Here is a 27166-nt window from a genome sequence, read left to right on the forward strand (position 1 = left end):
TGGGGGTGGGGTGGTCATGAAGCGGTGCGGGAGTATCTCTCATTTTATAATCAGGGGTTCAAAGTTCACTTTAGTGTCTGTTAGACCATATCTACAGATTCAGCGTTTTGGAACTGGGTTGTTCTTGCAGCACGGTGCGACATGCAAANGTGTATTAGATTAAACGACAGAAATCTCAAGTACATGACAGGTAAAAGTAATAAATGGTGCAGCAAGAGTTGAATATAACGTGCTTTAATTTCAAGAACTTAATCCCATTCAATTATGGTCATATGTTTTGAGTTTAAGGTATGCCTTTTTATATTCCTGCATTTATCAGTTTTGTTTCTTGATTTATTTATTTATTTTTTTATCATTTGGCTTATGACTATGGATTGTATTTCAGTGCTGTGCATTTATCAAGCTAACATTTACATCCATATGGATCTATTACCATAGATCTGGATATAAAGGACTCTGGTAGTCCTATCTCTACAGGACTAGTTCATATCTATTACCTTTGCACCCATTTAGTCCGGGCATGTCCTGTAACAACTTCAAATGATGTTATTGTTGCATTTTTTTTTTTTAAAGATTAAATTGTGGGAAATTACTGCTAAAATGTCCACCTTTACAGGGAGGTCAGAACAGTTCCCGCTCCTGTAGGGCAGACTAAGTGAAATTTGTTGACTCATGAAAAAGTCTATTTTCTTCTTCAAGCGATAATGACTAACCAAACTTAGCTGAACAACTTTGTAATGATTTGCCAAAATCAGATCCAACGTTTTTTTCATGTTAGCATCACTGCCAACATTGCACATTGTAGTCAATATTTGTTGATAACGTGCGTTTTAAATAGATTTTCTTAATTTATTAACTGCCACTTAATTTAATAGAAACAATAGAGTCAAATTTATAATGTGCTGATTTTTTTTATTTTTTATTTTTTTGGGAGACACAAAAGATATCAGTGACATTGAATACATCCAGCTGTTGTTGAATAAAAGATAATGATGTTCAGGCTGTAGAGTCTCAGTCTGTGTATGAAGTTGGTGTTATTAGGTGAAGGTCATCGGGTGAATTATCTCCCAGTGGGGATCTAAACTAACTATTCAGAGTTTACCTGTACTTTGGTTTGTACTTAGTCGATTAAAAAGGCACTTATTTCCTTTTGGTGTGTAACGGTTTCGAAAGACAGCTTAAATAATCATAGATTTTAAATTTGAATTTTTCAGTGGATGTAATTCTTGCATCCACTGAAATGTCCCGTTAGCTAGCACAACTATTTTTTTTATTTTATGTGGACTTTCTCTGCTTGTAGTTTTTCCTTTGTTTGCAGCTGGCAAAAAAAAATTGCAATACATGCAAGTCTTACATTGTAGCTTTTGCACAATGCAACAATAACATTATACATTATTTCTGGATTGGAGTTTTGGAGCATTGTAATGTGAAACAATAGCTTACCAGATCTACTAGAAACATACGGGTCAGTTTGTGATGGAAGTGCAAACAAAGCTCGTTTTAATGGATTTATTCATCAGTCCTTCTGCCTCTCCTCTTCAGGTGTTTTGGCCCTGTGGACCCTGATCACTCACGTCATGTACCTGCAGGACTACTGGCGGACGTGGCTAAAGGGGCTCAAGTTCTTCCTTTGCATGGCGATTTTCTTCTCTGTGATCGCCATCGTGGCCTTCGTCACTTTCCTCTCCATTGCCATCAGCAGGAAGGAGTGTAAGTCGTGCCACGTCACTTACCAATGAAGGATTAAAAAATAAAAAAAATAAGTAGACGGGTTAAACTAAATGGGGCAACGGATGTAGGCGTGACCAAGGCAACAGATGAAACCATCTGCGTACACAAAAAAACCCTTTTTTTGTTTGTTTCAGGACTTGTCTCCATGAATTAACTTTGGAGTAATCTTCTTTTCTGATTTGGTCGATTCAAACCTTTTACAGTAAAACATGTAAATCTCTGGGACACAGAGCCCATCTCCTTCCTGAACTGTCTGATGACTGGACATCTTCATGCTGTGCATTCTTGTATATTAGTGTTGTAACAGAGGAATGAGGCACCTTTAGGCATCTTGAAATTGTACCCAACAACTAATCAGACTCATAGAGGTACATGGTACATTTTCTTCCTGATGTCTTGGCTTTTTTTTTTTTTTTTTTTTAATGCGTTTAAGATGTTACGTTAGAATAACGTAGGTGTGTTCCCAATTAACTCGCATGTGAATTATCTGAAGCGACTCTCCCAAATTGTTGTAAGGTATAATATTCTTAATTTGAAAAAAAAAAAAAAAAAAAAAACTCTAAGAATTCTAGCTTAGTCTGATTTAATGTTAGATAAAGAGATTTGCTAACTTTTGTATCAATATTGTAGCAAATTACAGAGAGTTTAATTTTAAATCTGCATGTTTCAACAAACCTAACAAGTGTTCAAATGTTCCACGAAAACAAAGGTATGATGCATTATTGATCCTTTAGCGTTAGTCTTGTGAGACTTGCAGTGAGGAGGAGTCAAACTTGGAGACACTAGTTTTGACTGTTGTTTAAGACCAAGATATTTAAATAACTTTATTTATTTAGTTGTTCATTTAGCACTCAGCTTTCATGTAATCTGTGTTGTATGAGTGTGTGCATAGATACTCCTCTGCGGTTTCTCCACAGCTCTGTGTAACGCATGTCTCCCTGCTTCAGCTGTCACTGACCCTCGGAGTCTCTACCTGTCGGCTGTGTGGAGCGCCATGAGCCTGAAGTGGTCCTCCCTGCTCCTCCTGGCTGCCAAACGCTACCGCAAAGAGTTTGCGGACATCAGCATCCTCAGTGACTTCTGAATTCGCTGCCCTGTCCTGCAGCTACCACTCAGAGACTTTGGAGTCCAGTCACTGTGCTGGCTCTACAGCCCGAATGAGCACTGTAGCAAATTTGGAGGAACTGCGGGAAGTTTGAAAACTAATTTCTTCACTTTGTTGCACCTGTATCACCGCCTTATTTTCTTCCCATAGGAAGGACTTCTGTTGAATCCAGCACTCTTCTTTACAGTCCATAATAGATTTACTATTTGGCATCTACAAATGTAATCATTTGCACATTCCTGTCCTTTTTTTTTTTTTTTCCCCTCACACTAGAATTTCAACACACTCTTGTGGAAAAAAGTTACAGTTTCATGCTACTGCCACTAGAGGTCCCTACTCCTCCAACTATAACGAAACTGTTTGGATTTCCGTACGTCAACCTGACTCTGGCTCCCTTATTCTATTGCATATCATGGATCATCTGCCTTACAGTATGAATAAAGTCTTTTACAGATAATTCGCCTTCCTAAACAGTGTAAAAAAAAACAAAAAAACAACTAAATAACTGAAACATTTTGACTTTCTTTTGCTAATTTTAACAACGTATAAAAGGCCTGTGTGTCTCAATTCAGGGGGATTTTAATGTAAATAAGTTTTGTAGTATTTATAATTGCCTGCAAAAGTTTTGTTGTGTGCCCTTAAGCGTTTGCTATTCTGTCCTGCTCATTCATGCCTACTGCCATTGTTGTTTAGACTAGTTCCCATTTTCACTTTGAGCCTCGTTCTTTGGGATTCATCTCTCCGAGCTAATCTGAAGCTTTATGGCATTACACATCGACATGGATCTGTCAATCTGTGAATGTAGAACTTTGGGGATTTTTTTGTACATGATTGGATCTGTTATTAAAGTGCACTTTTCACATCTACAGGGATTTGTGTGGTGCAGTGTGGACAATAAGTGTTCCTCTTTTGTTAGGGTTTGATAGCACTTTCTGTTCCTCTGAAACTTTTTATATTTGGTATAGTTAAAAAAAATTAGGTTTTTTTTTTGTTGTTCGTTTTTGCTGTGTCATGGTTGCAGTTTTATTTCAGTTGTTTTTTTATAGATCTGCTACACCTTAAATAGCAAGGTTAAACCTGTAAATGTTCCAGATTTAGCCAGACTAATTTCCATTTGTAGCCCGAACATTAAGAGGAAGAAATTATATAAATTCTGACAGAAATTGAAGTCAACACCTAAAACATACATATGGACAGAATAAGAAAATAATAAATGAGAAAATAAAAGAATTCAGTGGCAAAAAAGCTTTTAAGAGTTTTGACAAATTGAATGTTGCTTCAGACGTTCAACCTGTGGAGGCCTGAAGACGGAGCATGACTCTTCAAGTTGGGAATGAAAACTAATCCAACACTTCCTTTGTTTCACAGTATGCTGTGTCCATGCAGCACATCTCCTCTAGTGGTGGCGGCTGAGTCAGCATGACTTTGCTTAAAATGTCCCTAAAAAGAGGTTGGAGCCAAGTCCATGCAAAACATGTATATAAAAACATAAATTTATAAAAAAATTGATGTATTTCTCAGGACGGCATCATCAGATTTGTTTTCTTGTGAAATGATTAAATTTATAGGCGATAATGAGAAGCTACATGAATTACTAATACAACAATCCAAAAGGTGGAATTTGGACAATTTGGGATTTAATAATATAAAACAATTAAAGAGCTGAATTCTGTCATTATGTGAGAATCAAAGATATCATTAGGGCATTATTATTTTTTTATGTGGAAACATCACCGAGTCATCTGCATAAATTGGGACACTGACATCTGGTAAATACTTAAATATTTGAAGATGACTGGAGAAATAATGGAAGATTGTAGTTTTTAATTACAGCAATTAAAACATGGTTTATCAAATCATCTGCATGTCATTTTTTTATATACATAAGGCCTGTATTGTCGAATATTTAACGTAACTAAAAAGATCTGAAAACGCACATAGTATACACAAAAAAAAAAAAAAAAAAAATACCAACATTTCGCAACATGCTTGCGAACAGCATGGAACAGAAATGATCCATTCTTAAATGTAAATATGTGGTTAATATTGCTGTCTTTACTTTCACCTTAATTAGGGACATGTCTCCAAAAACAAGGTTTTTCTTTGTCCCTGGCCACATTTGCAAACTGTAATCTGTCTTTTTATGTTGCTTTGGAATAATGACTTCTTCCTCTCTCAGAGGCATTTCAGCCCATGTTGGTACAGGACTGGTTTCTCTCTGGATAATTACAGTGTCTCAGCAGCTTCCATGCTGTTTATACTGCCATAAAGTTGTTAGAGCAGATAAACATGGCACTTTCAAACACCTGGAAATTGTGACCAAGGATGAACCAGACTAGTAAAAGTCCATGTTTTTTTTTTTTTTTGTTGCCTAATACATTAGTTGCCTCTTCTTTTTTTCTTCCTTTTGTTTTTGCTGACGTTGCAATGTGTCCTGATCAGAAAAGACATGACATCATCTTCTGTGCTTTCCCAAATTGTTAGACTGAAAGTAATCATCTGACTTTGAAGAAAGTAATACGAGTAACAAAAAGATAAGTAATTGCAATTGTAATTGGACAGATACTGATTGATTGATTGATAGGTAGGATTGTTTCTAGTGATTGGATTTGAAAGCAGACGAGCAGCTGCATCAGCACTTTAATCAGCAGCTTAAATAACTGACTGGACATGCAAAGAAATGATTAGAGATGGCAGTCATTGTTTTGCACTTAAGAAGGATCGTTGCTGGCCTTTAGAGAGTGAGATTTACATCATCTGAGGAATGAAACAAACCTCCCCCCCTCCCTTCATACGAAGAGAAAACACCCCACTGCATTGCAACAGTAAACGCAGCCCAATAACCTGCACTTTGAAGTCAAGCAATTATTCCATCCATCCGCGTTTTTTTTCCACCCCCTTTAAAGGAAAGGTGGGGCGAAGCGTGGTTAGGGGAAGGGGGAGCGGACGTGCAGTTTTTTTTTTTTTTTTTTTTTGGGTGCCTGATTTGGTTAATACGTGGACTTTGAAGTTGATGTGAAAAATATGTGAGTGACTTATTAAAGCTCTATCAGTGTTTTTGGTGGATTTGAACTCGTTAGGTGATTTGTTTATCGCATGTTGGCCGGCGAAAAAAATGAAATAAAAATGTCCCTCTTGTATGCGTTTTTGCAGCTGGGAAAGACAAAGTTAAATGATCACTAAGTGTGATGGGAGCAACTGTGATGATTTCACTTTCTCTGTGGCTTTCCTGCCTCCCTCCTGCAGGACATTTTCTTGTGGCGCTCATACCTTAATGGCATTATACTGGTTTATTTGCAAGCCCCAAGAGCCTCGTTGCACCGAGGTAATTGGGATGTTGTGGTTAAATCCCCATGGTAACGTTTTTTAATCCGGCTGTTATAAACTTCGACATTAAGAGTCTGAAAAACAATCTGCCTCACTTTCCACTGAGGAGGCCGGGGGCTTTTGGAACCAAATGCGTCTTATTAAGTTTTATACACCAACCTTTAAAACGTATATGTGTGTGTGTGTGTTGCATGGAGGAGAAAAAGAGGGGGGGGGGGGGGTTGGGGGGGGGGGGGGGGGGGGGGGGGGGGTCTTGTTTTATTCAATTATAAGTCTCCTTTCTACACAAATCAAGGAAGGAAGCCGCCTTGACTGGCAGTCTGGCCGAGTGCGGTGAGACTGGAAACAATAGTTTACACATTGGAAGAAGCCAAAAATATCCCAAACATCCTGCACAATTAGACACCGGAGCGACAGCAACACAAAAATCATAATCTCCAGCAAATCGTCTGCTGGGAAGGTTCTTCCTCTGATCTGCAATCAAACCCAATAAAAACATCAACATGAAAGAGAGACACATATGTTGCATTTCAGTGAACCTGTCTTGAGGAAATTACGCAGATATGTTTTTTTGGAGCAACTTTTTCTTTTCGCACGTGTGTCAATATGCGATTTAATAGCAGTTCATAAAAAATAATAATAATAAAAATTATTCATTCATAACTTTGTGGAAATTACCTCTGCCTGGTGGGAATTGTGAGCTGCTGTGTAAATAAACTACACTGACAGTTTACAGTTATGGTAGAAAACACCTTTAAACCTGGACTATAAAAGATTGGAAGGACTTTTATTGTACAGTATTAGTTAATTAATGCTGCCCTGCCTGTTTCCTACTGCTGATATAAAAGGCTTTAAATACACACAGGTGATGCACTCTAATTTATTTTATTACAAAAGAGTATTTCCTTATTCTGTTTTCTGCTTATTTTTGGCATAATGTTTTCTTATATTGACAATTTTCAAAAGATTTAACTTGAAACGTTACATGTCGCATCACATCTTTAGTCTGAAGTTAGTTTTTTTTTTTTTTCTTTCAATTTTCTTGAGAGTTATGCTCATGCTAAGGAATAATTGATTTAAAAAACAATGGACATGAGGCTTTGCACCTCATGCTCACCGATAAGTACGGTGGATGATTTGTAATGCTGTGGGCTTGCTTCTCTTCAGATGGCTCTGAGAGCCTCGTCGCATCGCATTAACCCTCAGAAATACCGGAGAATTTTAAATAGAGATGAGGCGGCCTTTTTTGATAGCTGAGAATGGATCCATCAGCCGGGTCATTCAGCTCAGAAACAGTTCACCAGATGCAAAATCACCTGCACTCGTAACAATCTGAGCTCTCAGACTTAAATCCCACAAGAAGCCTGCAGGGTGAGCGGGAGGAAAACAGAGGATGAGAGAAGATCTAGAACTCTTAAACGATTCAGACAGATTGTGCACAAAGAGGAGAGATGCTACAGGCAAGAAAAGAAGATTATGCCAAAAGGAGGTTTAAGAAGTGCTGGTAAGAAAGAGTGCTAATAATTGTTGCACCTGTGATTTTGTTAGCCAAAACAAAAACAATAGATGTTTTCCAATTCTGGGATTTTGTTCTCACTACATTAACTGTCCTCAAATTAAATGTTGATTTGTTTTCCTGTGTGAAATCATGATACTGCAATAAGAAAACAACAACAAAAACAAGATTTAAGGCTTCTTTAAGGCTTCTTTACTGTGCATGTTGCACAGTCGTGCAATTGCAGGTGTCCCCTGTATAAAGACTAAGTCGGCTGTCCGGGTTTTGATTCCCAGCCTCTGTCATTTACTGTATGTCTGTCCTCTTTCCTGTCTGCTAAAGCTTTCACACAAGTCCAACTGTGACAAAAAAGAAATCATTGAAAAGAAAACCTAGAAATAAAATAAATAAAAAAAACAAACAACAACCCAACAATAGAGGTTTTCATAGCTGCATCAGAAGTTGTTTTGAGCAACTTCAACAGTCGAACTGTGATTCATTCATCCCCTAGCTTTTCCACTGCAATATTTCAAGAGCATTACTGATGATACCAAACTAAATCATTTGATCTAAAAAAAGAATGACGAGGAGGAGGGAAAAAAAAAAAAAAAAAAGGCAAACATCTTGAATTGGTCGAGAACCAGATGGCCTTTTTTACTTTAAGAAGTTGCTTTGGCATTTTAAAGAAGGCAGCCTCAGAACGGTTACAGAGGAACTTCCGCAAAGCGTGGAACAAGGCCCACAGATATTTGAGCAACATCCAGAGCAATTTACTGTTTTATTTACAAACTAAAACATATGTCCTCAGAGCTTCAGAACCCCCTCCCAGTCCACATCCACCCTGTTTCCACACTAATTTACTGTCACTGACTTTTTTTTTCTCCTCTAATTCATTTGCCTTTTTCCCCACTTGACTTTCCCTCTCTCTGTCTATCACTCAGCAGTCAATCACAACCTTTCTACACCCCACCTGTGTGCCGACTGCAACTTAGATCCCCGTGCTTTAATGTACTTTTAGATCTTATGGTTTTTTTTGTGTGTGTGTGTGCTTTTTTTTTTTTTTTAATGCTGGTGTTGTTTTGTCCGATGCTCTCTGTGCCTGTGGGACCATCTGAAACATCTTACAGAGAGAGACACATATTTGCCGTTTTAGAGCACAAAAGGAGATGCCACGGCAGAGGGCGTTTGAAGTGGCTTCACAGGGGGAACCAGAACCAGAGCGATGGATTTGAGAAGCCATGCAGAAATGTTAACGCAATGTAACTCTGCTAGGGCCATCTAATCTAATGGAGGCGGATACTGATTCAATGTGAAGGCAGACGCCTTTGAAGCCGGGTTCTGTTGACGTTTCTCATGCAACAGCTCTGTTGGAGGGAAGCGGCGCTCCTCTCCAACCCCCTCAGGGCAGTGGCTCTCTGTAAACGTCCGACAGAGCTGGGTGCGTGATAGCGTCCAACGCTGGAGACCCCAGGTTGACGGTTCCTTTTCCAGGAACATTAGGCGAGCGATTAAGAGTTAGAAGCAGTCGACTCGCAGACGGGGTCCTCTTCCGAGTGAATTAACCTCAACGTGATTTGTGGTGTTTTGGTTTTCCACTTAAGGGCCAAACAGGTGTTTAATTGCCCGGTAACATCCAGGTATTAAGTGTTTGAACGGCCTCGGGGTTTCATCTGTGCTTCCCATGTGGTACAGGGCCATCATCATCATCCCTCTCTGTCTTGTTTCAGCTTCCAGGAGGTTATTTGCTCACCTGTAGCTTGGCAAGCTCTGCACAAGGTTGCACAAGCCGAACGGCCTCCTGGTTAACTTGATCAGATGACTCTCTGAGTGACCTTTACCCTCTGCAGAGAATTTCTTAAGTATTCATACCTCTTTTTTTATGCTCTGTCACATTACAACCACAAACCTTAATGCACCCCATCACAATTTTATGTGATAGACTAAGTAAAATACAGCTTATAATGTTTTTTTCTTCTTCTTCTGATTCACATTTAACTATGTAGTACGTCACTAGTACAAACAATATATATCTTTACACGTAAAACTGTCACCATGCACAGATAATTTGAAAAAATCTATCTCATTTCCCTCCTTCTGCAGAAATGCACTGCTCCCTGTCAGAAACAACCAATCAGAGCCAAGAGGAAGGTCTTAGCGTTATCTATCATGCTCGTGTGTGCGCTGCTCAGTGTGCCAACCTACAAGCAACTTACCGTTACAAAAAAAAAAAAACCCTGTTTATCTGTTGTCGTCCGTGGCTATGCTAACTAGCCTTAGTATTCATGTCAGGCTCTGGTGTGGGGAACTAGCTGTAGCGCATCAGAAAGCAAGTGGAGGGTGTGAGCAGCTCACACTCGGTCAGGCTGGATAAATAGCGTGTGTATTCGACACACACAGGTTGAATACAGTGTTTGTATTCAACCTGTTACTGTGTCCTTGAAAATAAGAGCATATTCGTATCACCATACAGTCGGTGTGTTTCTGCCCGGCTGCTTGTAGTGACACTGTAACTGAAACAAGATGAACTTTTTTTTTTTTCTTTGTTTTTTTCCCCTGTCGGTCACACAGCAGATCTGATGGAAATGCAATGTGTTCTGCATTTGCCGGGTCGCCTCTGTGTCACATTATCACTTTCAGAATGAGTTCATGAGTCCTGCTGTTTGCACTCATGGACGCGATATGATGTAACGCCGAAGCAACATTTCAGATGCACGTTCTCACAGAAAAATCAATGAATGTTGTTTTCGAAGGAACTGTCTCTTTCACGGGCCTATTGTCGCTTACATGTAAACGACTCCCATATAGAAAAAAAACTTCATTTGCTGCTCAGATGATTTTGTTGTTGTTGGTTGTTTTTTCTGTCATATCTTGTAACAGCTGAGCCTCTCTTATCCCTGCCTGTCCAAAATAATAAGAACTGTACGCGTCATCGTCCGGCCTGACCTGCCGTGCACTGTGCCATATCCCCAGCTCCACTGGGAGCTCCGCTGGGACTCTTCGTAATGTGCCTCAGACGGACCCCTGTACTTGAACGGCGTAATCAGTGCCAGAGCAGGATATTAGCTAAATTGCACATGAAAGAAGGGATATTTAAAGGAAGCTCGAGCGCTAAATATTATGATAAATTATGTTCTCATATGAGAGGATACGTAAGGGTTGAATAAGAATAACAGAGGCTCGCACGCAGCAGGAGATGGGGTGGATTTTTTTTTTTTAAAGCAAGACTGTACCTTTTATTTTGAATAAGACAGGAATGAGAAACCTGAATGTCACAAGAGTCACTGTGCAACAAAATAGATGTATTTCCGTGTTTAGCTCCGTCTTTTACTGGATGGACTTTGTGTATTTTCTTTGTTTTTCTTTACCATAGAGAGGACATTAGACACAGTGCTTCTAAGTGTAGCTGTTTGTCTTAGATAGAACTATTGTTGAAATAAACTTTATTTACTTTTTTGGTTTTTCTTACCACACAAAAGTACTTGTGGCTCACTTCATGAGGTATTTCTGCCATTAAATTTCTGTACTTTCTCTGTTTTTCTTTCAGTAGAAAGTATCCCTGACTCCCTGAGTCTGTGTTTTTACATGTCAATCCCGGCCTGAACTATTAACCATTAATTACTTCTGAAAACTTGATTTTTTTCCCCTCCTAATCAAAAGTAGGAGGAACGTTTATACGTGTGCATTTTCTGTCCCTGACAGAGCGATTGCTGCCATTAACTTTGAGCACTCTACTTGTTTTTCTTTCCAGGAAAAGCATTTCTGGCTCAGTGTTTCTATCTGTAGTTGTGTATTTGTCCTGGGTGCAGTCATTGATAAAACTAGAGTTGGCATTAACTTTGTGTTCCTGCTTTGTTTTTTTCTTTTCATAGAAAGTACTCCATGATTTATGCTTTTGTGTGTAGGCTGGGTTCTATCATTGACTAAGTTATTGCTGTATGTACCTGTATTGTTTTTATTTCAATGAAAGAAACAAAGTGTCGACCACCACTCAAAGCTTTTTGCTCCACATTTGGATGTAACGTGCTCATGAATTTTGAATAAGAAGCAACTTACGGTGACGGAGTGAAGTAAAATGAAAATCCAGTTCTGATTGGGTTCGCTGTTGTTCTTCTTCGACACTGACAGGATTGTTGTTTCCCCTCAACTTTTTCTTACCATCCAATTTCACATGTTGCGCTCAACTTTTTAGTTCAGCTAATAGGAGGAAGACCAATGCTACTCAAATTATGCAAATAAAATAACTTCAACTCAAACAGATATTTCTTTCAAAAAGACTAAAACAGTTAACCCTGACCCTATTGCAAAACATGTTCATAACATTTTTGGATAAGATTATTCTCGGGTAGTGAGATTTGCTCAGTTCGGCCAGTTTTGAGCTTCTTTCAGAATGAGCCTTTTTATGGCCTCTTGTCACTTTAAATCCGAATAAGCTGCTGCTGGCCACGCCCCCCTGTCTGAAAATGTACGCAGGTGAAAATGGCGGCAAACAATTATGCAACCATACATGTTTGAAAAACAGAAGTGGAGCCTCTTACACAACCAAAAACATTGCAGCAAATAGTTCCTGGATGGTAAGTCAACAACAAAACACCTATATTTATCAGCAATCATTGTACAGCGCATAAAACCAGCTGACCAAACGTCCGGGGGCTCAGCTTGGGTTGCTAGGTGGTTGCTAGGTAACGGCACATCCTGTGACTTAACAATTGGACGTTTTTAAACGGCTTATTTTATTTGTAGACAGGAAAAAAAAAAAACATTAAATTATTGCCATAAAATGGCAGAGTATTTTTTTTAACGCTTGGGTTGTTTGTAGAACAGACAGAAGGTATCGAGTGGCCAATAGATACCGCTTTGCATTTTCTTTGCTCGGATGTCCAGGTGTAAATTGTTCCTCCCCCTTGCGAGGAGGGGGGGAAATATTTTATTTCAGGTTCATCGACATGTGCTGGTTTCAAGAAATAATGTGTAGTTACATTTTATTAATTTTTCTTAAAATAAGTTCATATATCTTGTTCGTATAAGTAGAAAAGGTCTTGTTATAAATACACTAGTTTTAAGATATGTGTGGGTTCATTTTGGTTAGATATTTTTTTTCTTGTTTTGGAAAATCTTGACCAGATAAATTTTCTTGTTCTTGTTGGAAGATAATTTTTCTTATTTTAAGGAATATATACCCTGTTTTTGTACTTTTTTTTCTTGTTTTTGAAAGGGAACTTTTTGCAGTGTTCTTATTCTTTTCCTAAGAATCAAGTCATGTCTCCTTGTAACTCAGTTATCATCCACACCTTTTGCCCAAGCCCATCTCCTCCTTCCCTCCGACTCCCATCACCTCCACCTATAGGCACTCCTCTCTCCCCACCCCACTCCTCCTTTAAAACCTTTCCAAGTGGATACCCCACAGGAAGGGTTTCTCCACAAGGGGAAATGGGTCCCAGATGTTTGTCTTTTGTGTCCCCATAAGCTCCTCCTGGGATGGCGGGCTTGAAGGGTGATTATAGGAGAAGCGGGTGCGAGGGGTAGGGGGGGCATAGTGTGCTGTGTACAAATGTTAATACCCACAGCCCAGGAGGGTGAAGAAACTCACAGGGCGGAGGTGAAGGTGAGGAGAAACGCAATGACTGGTTCCCTTTGCTGGGCCGGCACAGATATCCAAACACATCAGTTATGATTGGTCACACCGCTGCGCTCCTACCAGCTGAAGACGTCATCGCAGGGCTTTGAGCTTTTGTTCTTTGATGCAAATTGAGTTGACTGCATTACAAATTTTAAGAAACTTTTTTTTTTCCTTTCTTTTTTTTTTTCTCCCTGTCTTTGGACTTCAAAGTTTAAAGCACGACTTCTCTTCGGCGTTTTATTCCTGTCAGGTCAGAACCATCTGGTGTTGAGACACAAATAGACAATACATCTGCCTGTTTTGATATCCAAGCTATTCCTGCTGCGCATAAAAGCCGGCGTACTGTACAGTGATGTATGTTTTCTCCAGAAAGGGTTAATTACGGACCCTCGTGGAAACGGAGCAGAGATGAGAGCGGGGCCTAAGTGTTTAGTGAAACATTATGTCAAGACTCTGACAAGGAAATGAAATGTGCAACATCAATCAGCCTATGAGGATCGAGATCAAACGAGCCTCCACACTCCTGCATCTGGTTCTGTTTGGACAGCCGCACCATTCCCTCCCCCCCCGGACCCCCTCCCTTTTCTTCTCTTTTTCCTTTCCCCCTTCCTTATTCTTCTCTCCCTCATTCCTGCTCTTCTATTCTTCTTTGAGCCGCAACATTCCTGTTGTTAGCTCATTTTTTCCATCACGGTGGCACAGAGCCACACTTTTGCTCAAGGTAAGCAGCAACTCCAGAGACTGAAATCAGCAACAGTGTCTCACTGTGTTAATGCCGTTCAATACTGCCATGGATTTGACCTTTTCCATGAATTAAGCCTCATATAATTCACTGTCTCTGTGCACGGTCTTGCTTTGATGACTTTTTTTTTTTTTTGTTCTCTCTCTCTCTCTTTAGAGACAATTAAACCCAACAGGCACTGTTGACTTCAGTTTCACAATATGGATGAAATGTGAACCAGTGCAATCACAGGGCTCATCAAAACGTCCTGCCCTCTGTGGAAATCGCACTCAGGTTTTTGGCTACAAACTCTCAGGCAGCATCTACGGGATGACATGGAAGAAAAAAAAAAGGCACAACAGAAGTACCACTTGCTTGTGAATAATACCAGTTTCTTACGCAACATCTTGTTCAAAACTAAACTTAAACCAGCGTCGGTCCTGCGGAGACGGATAGATTTTACATAAAAGCCACCACAGATCGTGCTCTCGACGAAAAGTCCAGAATTTCAACAGCAGGAAACTCCCCACACCATGTTCTCCAGCTATCAGGGGATGAGTCACGTTAACTCATGACGCATGTTGGGCATAAATGGTTGCTGCTGGGGGAAACTGACAAGGATGCAAAGGCAGATTCACGGACCATTTAGTAATTAAATCAAATGAACAGATTGAACAAACAGAACCTGACGTCATTTTCCCAGCAGGGTCTACCTGCTGGGTCACGACTGGCAACGTGAGGGAAAACGTCTTTTAAGTGGCTGCAGACGCAGACGCTGCGGCGGGTGTGGAAGTGAAACATGTGCTGGCTCCAGCCCCGAGGCGTGGATGGCCCAATTAGATGCTCTCTTACCTCTACTGGCTGAAGTTCTCGAGGGGGGTCACCGAGGTCAGGGGTTATTTAGGGTCCGACCTGCATTGACTTCCTAACGCGAAACTGATGAGTTGGACAGCCTATATCAGGAGCGTTCGTAGAGACGCTAAATGGTTTTAGCAGAGTTTTTCCCTCACTTGTACGTCTTGAAGCTGTTGCTGTCTAACATCGTGGTTTTCAACCTGTAGCACAAGAATCTGATGGGAATTATTTGCAAAGGTAAGAGCAAAGAAATAATCTAGGATGTGGAGGAAATATACCATAGACATAACTTTGAGAATGTTGATGTTTGCATTTGCAGAGACTTCTCAAACCGAAGGTGCAATAAAAAAAAAAAAAGAAAACTGGCAGTTCCCTGAAGCGGATGACAACAAGCCAGGAACAAGTGCCGGTGACTATTTATGCTACATTTCATGTATCCAAATCCAAATTTTGATCTGGGAATTACATCAAGCTCAACCTTAGAGGGATAGTTTGTAAATTATAAAGTGAGGTTCTGTGAAGTAGAAAAATGATCACTGGTTTGCTGAAGATGAAATATGGTGTTGTAAAGCTGACAACACATTTTTTTTATGCCTGTGGGTTACAAAGTTACATTTTTAACACTCTATACTCTGAAGAAGTCAACGACCACTAGTAGGATAACCCTAAAAATGAGAAAACAGCAGCAAGCAAGCAGCGATCCATGCTAATTCACCTCCACGTATTAAAGGTTTTGAATATTTTCAGATTTTTCTACAAATCATATGCATTTGAGAAAAGAAATGCAGCTTAGGAAGCAGAATACAACACTACTAGACAGGCTATTGGCTGGCATTTGAAAAGAAGCCAGTCTAGAAGTGCCTTTTATTTCGTTTGGCACAGATTGGCTGAAGCCTCTAGAGAGGAAATAAAGAAGACTGTGGATGTTAGCTTCTGCGTTAGTGCTAAGTCAGTTTCCATTGTGTGCCTTAAGGTACATTAAGGTGTTTCAACTATTGAAATAGACAGTTAAAAGCAATTTTCAAGGGTGTCTCAAGTATTTGCAGATTTCAACCATTTGTGTGCGACTTAACAATTTAACCTTTCTTTCTTTTTTCTTTTTTCTTACCAGAAACTCTATTTGGCAATGGTGCCAAAAAAAGTAACGGGTCATTAATATCTACTAATGTATCTTGAGTATGAACATTTTCAGCTTGATTTTTTTTTAAGTGCTCAACTCTGCCGAACGGCATCCATCCGATTAGCTGCTAGCCTTCAGCAGAACCTCGCTTTTCTTAATGATCATTTTAACCATGGAGACGTAACAAAATACATAATAGTGAAATGAAACAGCTCTCTGTTGCGAGGCCACTCTGCCTGCAAATGTGTTGGTGTCAAAAATTTCAAGAGCTGCAAAATGTCCAAAGTTTTTTTCTTTACTTGGCTCTCGGCAGGTTTCAAATGCACTGTTGCCACATTTACACTTACTTCCTTGAAATCCCAACGTCAGCTGACGTTCCTGTTTATTTGTCAAACATGGAACTTAGAAATTCAACTTCTGAGCAGAAATCTAACACAAAGAGCACAGAATCTGCTGTGTTACACTTTTGAAACACCTGTCATTAATACCCGTTAATAAAAGTTTGAGAGAGATTAGTCTAACAGAGTTATGAGAGCATTGGCAGATCTTTATGTAACTGTCATTTATAAACATAAATTTCTGATATATTTCATAACACGCACTTTCCCCTCTGCTGAGATGTGTTTCAGTCCAAATTTTATGAAACTCTGGAGAAACGTGACGCATCCCAAAGTCATTTGGTGCCGGCTCAGATGATTGCAAGATATGGCAATAAAATACACACAAAAAAAAATTACGTGTCTTTCTCCCTCATACCATAAATCTTCTTCATCCACATAGCTATTATACTGCCTGATCTGTGGTGCATCAGGTTGTTTTCGCAGTCTGTGGTCGCACAATCATGACCAAAAATAATGACAAATAGTGTGAATTTGCTAAATGTTAAAAAGAAAAAAACCAAAGACATCAACAATGTGTAATTTGTGAATGTTTCTGATCTGCCTGACAATTGAACTATATAATTATCACCATTAAAGACTAAACCATGCATGTGTCAGGAATATAAGGCCTGTCTGGCCACGAGGATGCCGGCGAACTGAAGGTCCAGCCCCAAATCTGGAACCTATAAACCTCAGACATCCCTGCAACATTAGGCACAGTTCTCCTCATTGGCTGAGAGCGCCACTTACTCCCTTTTCTCCATCACCCGCCCAACTAATGTATACTTCCTGCTTTCCTGGCTGTTCCAGGCCAGGCCACACCCTCCAAAAGTCTGCAAAGCCAATGAGGAGCGACCGCAGGGCCGAGGGTTAGCGTTTGGCTATAAAAAAGGCGGAGGTGGACCTGCCTGTCAGAGGACTTGTTGTTGCTCTGTCTGGTCGGCAAAAGGAGGGAATGTAAAAGTGTGACATTTAACAAGGTGAAGCAGGACACAGGACAGCCAGGGGGGGGGTCCAGTCTGATGGAGCTTCAGCAACTGTGATTTCGTTGGACGAAGGAGAAACGCGTGACCTGTTGAGAGTGTCAGCAAACCGTGAAAACGAGCCATACCTAAACCGCTCGGCGAAGCGGAGGCTGGACACCGCAATGAGAGAAGAGGTGTCCTGCACCAACTCCCCCGAAGGAGGGCTGGGGGCCAGCGAAGAGGAGCTGGAGAGGGCATCGAAGAAGACCCTCCAACAGGCAAACCGAAAGCGCTCCCCCTACCCAAAGAAGGACAGCCTCAGTCAGACGGAGGAGAGCAGCACCGGCAGCACCAACAGCCTCCTGCCGTCCGGGCCGAAGAGGCTCAAGAAGAGCCCCTCAACCATCGTGTCATTGGCGCCCACGTCTCTGGGGCCGAGGCCAGAGCCGCCCTTCGAGGAGCTCCACTCTCAGAGGGTAATCGCCAACGTGCGAGAGCGCCAACGCACCCAGTCCCTGAACGACGCCTTCGCCTCCCTACGCAAGATCATCCCGACGCTACCCTCCGACAAGCTGAGCAAGATCCAGATCCTGAAGCTGGCCTCACGCTACATCGACTTCCTGTACCAGGTGCTGCAGAGCGACGAGATGGACGCCAAGCTGGCCAGCTGCAACTACCTGGCCCACGAGAGACTCAGCTACGCCTTCTCCGTTTGGAGGATGGAGGGGGCCTGGGCCATGTCCACCAGCCACTAGGACCCCTCTAAACTCATCTCATACACCCTCTCGTGTCCACACCTCCACCTCCCTCCCTTCCCGAGCCTTCTGTCTGTGTTTGACCTCTGACCCTCTGAACCTCCTTTGTTTGCATGGTCTGATCTTAACCTTTTTACCTAAACCCTTTGCATACATTTTTTTTCTGTGCTGCATAATGTTTCATTTATCAGCTAAATATATGTTGCTGCAACCACCATCCCTCCACCTCCACCTCACCTCTGCTGCTCCCTCTTCTCTTCCTCGTCTGTCCCTGAGTTTAGTCCAGCGCAGCGAGTCACAACACTGCGGCTTCTCAGGTAAGAGCAGTACTCACAGACAGGGTGGGATTTTAAAACGTATGCATACGCAATTGTGCAAGCAGAGTTCACTGAGTACAATCTTCCTTACACACGCCAAAAAGTCTAATAATTGTTGCCGTTTTTTTTAGGGCCTTTCAGCCTGCTAAATTATTAATAACTGAATAAAATACAATTAAGCAAAAATAAATGAATACAATCATTGATCTGTTGGAACGAAAATGTCTCATTTAAAAGAAGACCAATGGAGCGTACATTCATGCACACTAAACGTTATGCTATGAAAGACACTGCATTTGAAAAAAAACAAAGAAAATCTGACTGGTCTGCCTGACTTAAGTTTTCAAACATTTTAATTTCAGTTGCATGTCCAACCCGAAAAAACGAATTGCGTTATATAAAAGTTATCTTTCTCTGAACGTGTAACACAATGACATTTTAAGTTAACCATAAATCTGAGCAATTAAAATTTTTTCGCAAAGTTTTGTCTCCAAAATATTTTCCAAGTGAAATTAACATATAAAATACTTTATTGGGATTTTATTTAGATTTTTTTATGGTCTTGTTCAGATAATATTGCAATTCTGTATTTAAAAAAAAATAGAATTTGCAAAAATTTGCAAATGGGAAAAAAAAGGAAGCTGTTGTCACTAATTTGTTCTCAATTAAAATTGGTCAGATTAATAAAAAAAAACCCTGTTTGATAGATTGAATTGAATATTTTGAAAATTTGGTCAAATTTAAAAAAAATTTTAAACGCCGACTAGAATAAGTATGTATCAGGAAAAATGCAAATGAAAACGTAAATCAAAAATTCCCATTGGATTTTATTTCCATGCCACGTGCAGTGATGTGCAATTTAACAATATATAAAAGATAAGTATGTCAGTATGTTTCCATTGCTGCAGAAAAATTCCTCTTTCAAACTAAAAAATATATTTCTAACTGAATGCAAAAAGGACAAATCTCTTTTCTGAAAGTGGTTTTTCCTTTACTGACTAAGTTTATCTCACCCCCACTACAAACAATAATACCTTGTGCAGTAGCAAGACTCAAAGACGGCAGAAAAGCCTTTTTGTTTTCTGTGTTTATGACTTAAAAAAAATTAACGATTATCTTCATCGTAATCTAACCTCTGGGGGCTCCAGTGTTTGACAGAACTCTGATGAATTTAAGACAAATATTTTCCTTCCAAAATCTCCAGGGTCTGTTTTCCTTTTTTTTTTTTTTTTTGCTTTTTTGTTGTTTGTTTTGTTTTTTTCAACCACTTCTAACAGACACCAGATTCCTGTACAGGTACAGCATGAAAGAAGAAAGGGAGAGTGAAATGAAAAAAAAGAAAAGAAAAGAAAAGAAAAAGCACAGGCACATCAGTCCCTCTCTCCCCCTGCAGCCTTGCCCTCTTTCCTGAGGATCTTGTATCGTGCAATCAGGCCTCGCCGGGGCCCAGACAAGCAGGAACCTTTAGATTGGAACCAGTTGTGAGGTATTAGGGAAGGTGTGCACACCAGGGTGAGGGTCAGGCTGTGCATGCTAGCGCGCGCGTGTGTGTGTGTGTGTGTGTGTGTGTGGCTGTGCTTAGAGGCTTAATTGGCGTTGCAGGGATGATTGTGTGCATGCAGGTAAAAGGAATACACACATGTTTTTGTATCCCTCCTNTATTCGATGTTTCTTTTGTCTTGGAGGAGTTGCAGAAAGGAGAAGCAGTAAAAAAATAATAATAAAAATACAGGGCTGCATTTCTATGAAATCAGCTTAGAAATCTGTTTCTGCTGCTAGGTTGACACCCCAAGGTGACTCTTGTCAAGCAGGTGCACACGCCAACATCAAACGCAACACGAACAAAACGCACTGCATAGCAAGAAGCAGCGAATCGCAACTTCTTCATGCGACGTCTACCGTTAACGCTGTCCAGACGCACACGTGCAGCTGGCGGCCATGTGCTCGCTGCAGGTGTTCCACTCTGAGCTGCATTATTAGGCCCTCTGCGGCCTCCGCAGCAGACAGACAGACAGGCAGACACACACCTACACACAGACACACACACACACACACACACACACACACACTCCGGGACTCATTCAACTGAGAGAGCACGGCTGAAAGCAAGTGTCCTTGAACGCACCTTCACGATTACTACCAGCTCTGCACGTCATCATTACCACCTCTGTGGAAACTGCTGCAGGTAACCAAGCTTTACCTGCGGCATATATATATATATATATATATATAGTGGCCTAAAAAATAGTTTACACTTTTTATGGTTAGGAAAAACTATGAGATTACTGCAATTTTTTTTTTTTTTCTGAAATCAGCACCTGTACATTTTTGACAGTATGGAGTAGGTGATGTGATAATCTTTGTTGTATTTATTGCAGCTTTAATAGTTAAAAATAAAAAAATGTAGTCAAACTATAATTAATTAGTCACCACCTACAGAGAAAGCTAAATACTGCTCTAAAAATGAGAATTAACCTTGGAATTTAAGTGATGTATGTGAATGTAGTAGAGCAACTGTAAAGCTAAGCAGCAACTAAGTGCTTTTGCTTATGTTGCTTGCATGGAGCCAACAGTGGAAAAATATTCAAGGCATTGAACCCTTCCTGTCAGCCAGAGTTTATCATCAGGAGAAATTACGACGTTTCCCCCGATGATGATAAATAATTCGACAGTGACAGCTGCTCCTTTACGGTGTCGACGCAAGCACACATCAGGTTGCTTAACAAGGCGCTGACGAGGTGAAGCCGGAAGTCACGTGACGTAGAGCGGGTCAAGATGACGACAACAGCATGCTTTTCTCACTTTGATTGACGTTTTCGCTCGAGATGATCATATCTTCACTTGGAATTTGGGAGACGTAATGCCAGTAGTTTTTAAAGCAACAACAAATTGTACATTTTGCTCAAATTCATGCCTATAAGTAGTAAAATCTGAGAAACTGAACTTGTTTTTTTTTTATTTCCTACAGGTGTTCATATGTGAACTTAAAGATTAACACCGCAATTTAATTTATGTAAATTTTTAGAGGTGTTTTTGAGGTGGTGTTCTATTTTTTTTGTTTTTGTTTTTTACAGCTAAAAACTCCAGATTATTGGTGAGTGAGTCACTCTAAATCAAACATGCATTCAGTTCAAGGCTCCAAACCGGCAAAATTATAAAGCCGCTTCCATCCACATCGTGTTTTTGTTTGATTTGATCTGCATATAACACAAACAACGTCCTCCATATTTTACGCAGCAACAGAAGCGTGCACACTTCCAGCCGCAGTTTGCCGTGTTTTAATGAGCACCATTTTAGGACATGTGGATGTTTGGCTCTGCGTGAGACTTCAATTCTGGGAGGATTGTTCTGTCGGAGCAGAAGAAAACAAAACACTCTCGATTGTTTATACAATAATCACAAAGCTTCTAACTGCTCCTTCCTCTGCTGAGACTCCTGGCTCCGCTGCGCCCATGTGGGTGTGTGTGTGTGTGTGTTTTATACGTTTTGGAGTGATCTGCAGTTGGATGCACTTCTGTGCATATCAGATCTCTGGCCTCCGCTCCCGGCCGATCTGGGACCAGATGTAAGGGCCTCTGCGGCTCATCTGCAGTTTCTTTTAAAAAAAAACCCACGTCCAGAAACTCGTGGCTTCTGATAGTCATCTTTATTTTTAGGGATTCAGACTAAGAGCTGGATGCAGGTGGGAGGGTTTTGTGTTGTCTCTGTGTGTGTGTGTGTGTGTGTGTGTATATGTGTGTTGGTGTATTTGTATGTGTGTGTTGGCCAGAAAGCAGCAAGGACAGAGGACACGTTGGCAACAAAACGCCACAATGACTGAGGCCCCGAATGAATTAGGCTCTGTCAAACACCCCTCAGAATGTAGAACTAAAAGGCACAAATTTATAAAAATAAAAATAAGTAAGAAAACTCTCTGTATTGTGTTACAAAAAAAAAAAAAATCACATATTTCCACTAAATCTAATTTGTGCTCTCTATTCTCTATGTTGCTTCAAGTCATTCTAGAGACATTAAAAACCACATTTTAACTGGAGGGCGAGCTGCAGATGAGACGTTTTGTTGTTTAAGAGCAATCTCCACAAATCTGGACTGTTTGTGCACATATTTCAAAGGCCCTAGCTATTATCTCTTAACTCTTTAGCGTACGATTCTAACTAACTGTCTGTTTCTCTACTCTCTGCAGAAACCTCCACAACCTGGAATTCCCTAAACTACAAGGAAGATTCACTCGAAACTTTCTAAAAGATTTCTCCTGTTTCTTCCCATCCTTATGTGGTTCCTTCCCCCCCCCCCTTTTTTTTTTTTTTTTCCTGGACTTCTTCTCGACTCAACTCGGCGGCGGTCGCTTCGGCAAAGTGCCTCTGAGACGCATTGTGGAGACGTGACAATGAACTGCAGGACATTTGAAATAATTAGAATGAAAGACAGAAAATAATGAAAAGAGAAAACAAAAACAAAAACAGCTGGCCTGAGGTGACAATGAAACAAAATGGCTGCTGGATGGAGCGCCTTCGATAACACCGCAATGATAACCGTCATCCCATTTCCCCTCCAACCCCCTGACTCTTCTCTCTTCGGATGACTCAGCCTGACAGACATTAGGATGACTAATGATAATGGCAAAGTGATGGTTAGAGGGCGGTCACAGCCAATTTATGTTTACAGCTAAAATGCTAATAAGCTAATCGCTCTGGCTCTAAAAGGCGGGAATCTGGTGCAGATTTTTTTTTTTTTTTTTTTTTTTTTTTTGCCGTGACGGGGTCGCTCCCCGGGGTTTGTTTTTTATTTTTTTATTTTGAACGTATCTTGTTTTTGGTGTGCGTACGTACACGCTGTTTTACTTAAACCCTGCTTACCGCTTTATTCCGTTTCAAACCACTGATCACAGTTCAGCTAATTGTTTGTTTTACTAGCAGGCTGTCTGTCTGTAGAGAGTGTTGCAGCTTTGAAATATCTCTGCGAAGCTTAATTAAAAAATAATGCACCAGCAAAACCTCTCAGAAAGTGTGCCAAAGTGTTGATGGTGTGATTACACGCAGAGTAAAGCAGATACATTTGTAACTGTGGGCCCAATTGCTTTTGATCATGTTCCTTTTGTACTGTTTTTTTTTTTTTTTCCCATTTGCTTTTCATCATTTGTCTTGTGAACAATAAAGTTTTACTCAGCGCTGTATCAATGTACTGCATTTGTGTTGCCCGTTACTTTGCGCTGGTAATAAAATAAAAATAAAATAAAATAAACTGCTGGCAGATCTTAGAAATAAGAATATTATCAAAACGTTAATTCACGTCATTGATTCCATTCAAACGTTCCAACTCGTAGGTTATTATCGACTCATTATAGGAATTATTTAAGATATTTCTGAGAAACGGAAATGTCAACCTAGAACTTGGTTGGGGTTCTTTTTTGCATAAATCTCGACCATCAATGCAACATTGGATGGTCAAGATCAGTCTGTGGGACCACTGAGGTGTTAAAGATGCTCACACTGCTTTATTAATGGCATTCGACTCGTCTGCATTGCCGAGTGCCTCCTTCAAGTCAGCCATGACTGTGCAGCTCTTAACATGACATTTCTGTTAAATATAGTTGTGTTATTCACCTTATAGAAAATTCAAATTTTCAAAAAAATGTCATTTTGGTTTTCCCCTAATTGTAATGCCTGAAAAAAAAAAAAAAAAACATATCACCTTGTTATACGTATACAGGAAATAAAACAATCATTCAAATGTGTATAAGTTATGTTTATTAAAAATAGAAAAACAAAATAGAAAAGTCAAAAAGCAGAAAAGTGGGGGAGAAGTAAGGCTCTATTTACACTGTACAAAAAAAAATAAAATCATACAGTCAGTTATCAGTGAACTGGACTTGGCCCCCAGTTTTGTTTAAGCTCCACATGGTTAATGTTACCTTCACAGGTTGGTCAGCGTCATATAATAATTTGGTCTTAAGGCTTTATCTGAGTTCAAATACAAAATACAAACTTTCCATTCGTTAAGACAAAAGGATAAGACATGTCGTGGTTTCCCCCCTCCCCCCCACTAAAAGCCATTTCGAGACGCAGAAAGATGCCGAACGCGGGGCCGTCCCCGTCGTGTGGTTTACACGTTTTCGCTACATCAACAAGTACTGGACAGGTGCTGAGCTGCATGTTCAATGTCACACACAGGAAAGAGCGAAAGAGGGGCTGGGAGAAAAAAAAAACAAAAAACAAACACACTGGTTTTTAGCACCGTCTTAACTGCATTGGACACGCGGAGAGCACTTCAAAGATGCCAAATCTGAAAGCATAAATACACGTAATGTCAAATGGATTTGTTTATGTATCTGTGCTTTTGATGCTTTTTGACTGTTTGGAAAGAGAAAAGAAACATTCACAGAGGCTTTGAAGTTCTTTTTTTTTTTTTTTTTTTGACATCCCAATCTTTGGAACGCCCATTTTTCTCATAAACTGTGGTTGTGGTTAACCTGTGTCCAATCGCGCTGTACGCACATCATCGACTGTATGATCAACTACTTTGGTTTCTGTTGCTCCGTTTTAGCTGTGAAAAGCCTTCGTTTGGTCAACGCCGATAAATGACAGTAAACATAAAACTGCAGGATATAAAACACGCATCATATTGTCGGTATTAAAAATATAAAAGAGTCGGGGGAGGAGGGGTTGAAGACACAGCAGGAATGATCCTCCACAGGAAAAGAAACACTGGTCCACTTTACAAAGTTTACAACATCAAGGCTGAGCTCTCTGAGGGAGGTGTTAAGTGCACTTTGTCTGTGTGGAGCCGTCTTGAAGGCCTTGAAGGCGTAACAATCATTCAAAATACCAAAATGTGGCTTTTCTTTTTTTTTTTTTGCACACAGTTGAAGCCATATATTTACATACAGTGTGTAAAAAGACAAACTTTTTCTCACTTTTAGACATTTAATCTGACTAAATATTGCCAGTTTGAGGTCAGCTAGAATTACTAAAGTTATTCCAATAGCAACATGTCAGAACGAATAATGAAAAAGGATGATTTTTATTACTGTCAAATTCAGAAGTTTACATGCGCTTCCTTAGTATTTGGTAGTTTTCCCTGTAAGCATGTAACACGGGTCCAGACATTCTGGGTCTCCTTACACCAGCTTCTCACAGCAGCTTGCTGGGCGTTTGTCCCTGTCACGTTTGTAAATCGACTTGGAAGTATATAAAGTTGTCCATTTGCGCTTCGTGTTGGCTAGTGCAAAACGTTCGTTTTGTTGTCACCAAGCCACCATGAAACTAAATTTTCCGTTCAGAAGATCCATTTGACGCCCAGCTTTACCTTTCTCTCTCTGATGTCTTGGGCTCTCGCTTCAGTGTTTCAACATGATCATCTCTCTCCACGATCCTGTCTGTTCCATGAAGCGCACCGGTCCCTCCAGCAGCAAAACAGCAGCGATGCTGCTGACTCGCTACGTCACAGCAGGAGGAGAAGGTGTTCTCGGGCCCTTAGGCTTCCCCGTTTTGTTCACTCTAAATGGTCACCAAGGCCAAACACTTGAACTCTAGTTTCATCAGACCACATAATTAAGATACGGAGTATGTTTCCTTTGGGAGAAACTGCTTCTTCCTCACTGGGGAACCTTGGCATTTGATGCACACTTTTCACACCAGTCTGATGACTGGATAGTCCACGCTGTTCAAATTCGGCCCTCGATTTTCTACCTGATGATTTTCCCATGAAGTCACACAAACAATCGGTGTGTCTGAAAGCGTTGCCTTCGAGCACATCCACAGGTCTGCCTCCGTTTCACTCAAATACTGTGACTTAACCAATCAGAAGCTTATAACGCCGTCATCTCGGCTTCCCCAAATTATGTAAAAGCATTTCAATCTTAGCGTATGTAAACTTCTGAATTTCCAAAAGAAAAAAATACAAGACTCGGTCAAAGTGGACCTCAGTCATTACTCAGGCGACGAACAAACATGGATAACTTTGGGAACATTAACCAACCTGAAACAGGGAAAGTTAAATGTCAGATATAGAGAGAAAATATGTCTGCGTCTCTTTTTGTACAGGGCGTCTTTGGTTTCGGCTGTATACGATCTTTAGAGAGTGATCACAACGAACTGGGGCTTTGTTCAAATTCATATCCGTCTTTCATAATATCGACACCCCAGCTGCTTAAGATATTAGCTCTAAACTGTGACTAATCCCACCAATGCGATGGTATTTCTATGTATTTAAGATGTACTTTATAAAAGAATGATGTGTCTTCTTTTATCTGTCAGAGGGTGATAACAATAACTGCAGCTATTTAAACTCCTGCTGCATGTGCTCGGCTGACAGGCCAAGCAAGAAAGAAAGAAAGAAAGAAAGAAAAAAGAGATTTAAGAAAATATGTGGACACAGAAAACAATATGAAACATATGTATCTCAGATTCCACTGTAGCTTCACTCTGGATCTCTTTAAGAAAATCTCATGCTGACATCCACAGAAATGTGTGCCATATGTCAAAAACAAAAAAAAAAAAAGAAAAAGAAATGAATATTCAAATGAAGTAAAAACTTGAACAAACGAAATTGTTTGATTGTCGTCACGCTTCGCGCGCTTCCTGTCCAGTCGCAGAACGATCACAGTGCAAGACGATCAGAATAAACTGATCTTTTTTCCTTCATTCGATGTTTGTCAAGTGCAGAAAAAAAAAAAAAATCACCATTCACCTGCCGTCCTCCTGCCCGCCGACACATTTGCTAACAAAAAAAAAAAAAAAAAAAAAAAATCTCAGGGGGCCGGGGAGGTTTCCCCCCAAA

The 27166-nt window shown here is 40.3% G+C and overlaps 2 protein-coding genes and 2 long non-coding RNA genes across 4 annotated transcripts in view; all 4 read left to right on the forward strand.

The window, feature by feature from the left end:
- LOC106952761 (heme transporter hrg1-A-like) overlaps positions 1–3703 on the forward strand; it is a 7783-nt gene extending 4080 nt beyond the window's left edge. The window contains exons 2-3 of the mRNA XM_015041093.1: positions 1543–1710; positions 2679–3703. Coding sequence (XP_014896579.1) covers positions 1543–1710; positions 2679–2815 — 305 coding nt within the window. The 3' untranslated portion in view covers positions 2816–3703. The remainder of the gene's footprint in view (positions 1–1542; positions 1711–2678) is intronic.
- Positions 3704–12121: 8418 nt separating this feature from the next.
- LOC106952767 (uncharacterized) lies at positions 12122–14348 on the forward strand. Its single transcript, XR_001426050.1, has 2 exons — positions 12122–12229; positions 14174–14348. It is a non-coding gene; the product is annotated as an uncharacterized LOC106952767 (long non-coding RNA).
- A 211-nt stretch (positions 14349–14559) lies between these two features.
- The window catches only part of LOC106952766 (uncharacterized), a 15995-nt gene continuing 3388 nt past the window's right edge, over positions 14560–27166 (forward strand). Inside the window, exons 1-2 of the long non-coding RNA XR_001426049.1 lie at positions 14560–15088; positions 15171–15260. This is a non-coding gene — a long non-coding RNA (uncharacterized LOC106952766). The remainder of the gene's footprint in view (positions 15089–15170; positions 15261–27166) is intronic.
- Positions 17243–23567, forward strand: LOC106952765 (twist-related protein 2-like). Its single transcript, XM_015041099.1, has 2 exons — positions 17243–18388; positions 22572–23567. The coding sequence occupies exon 1, from the start codon at positions 17499–17501 to the stop codon at positions 18069–18071; it is 573 nt and encodes a 190-aa protein (XP_014896585.1). The 5' UTR covers positions 17243–17498; the 3' UTR covers positions 18072–18388; positions 22572–23567.

The sequence above is a fragment of the Poecilia latipinna genome, unplaced genomic scaffold, assembly GCF_001443285.1.
Source record: "Poecilia latipinna isolate Pla-1442-1.1 unplaced genomic scaffold, P_latipinna-1.0 Scaffold538, whole genome shotgun sequence".
NCBI lineage: Eukaryota > Metazoa > Chordata > Actinopteri > Cyprinodontiformes > Poeciliidae > Poecilia > Poecilia latipinna.

What these genes read in the sequence shown, in the direction of transcription:
- LOC106952765 (XM_015041099.1), top strand. Translation starts at nt 17,499, where the DNA reads ATGAGAGAAGAGGTGTCCTGCACCAACTCCCCCGAAGGAGGGCTGGGG.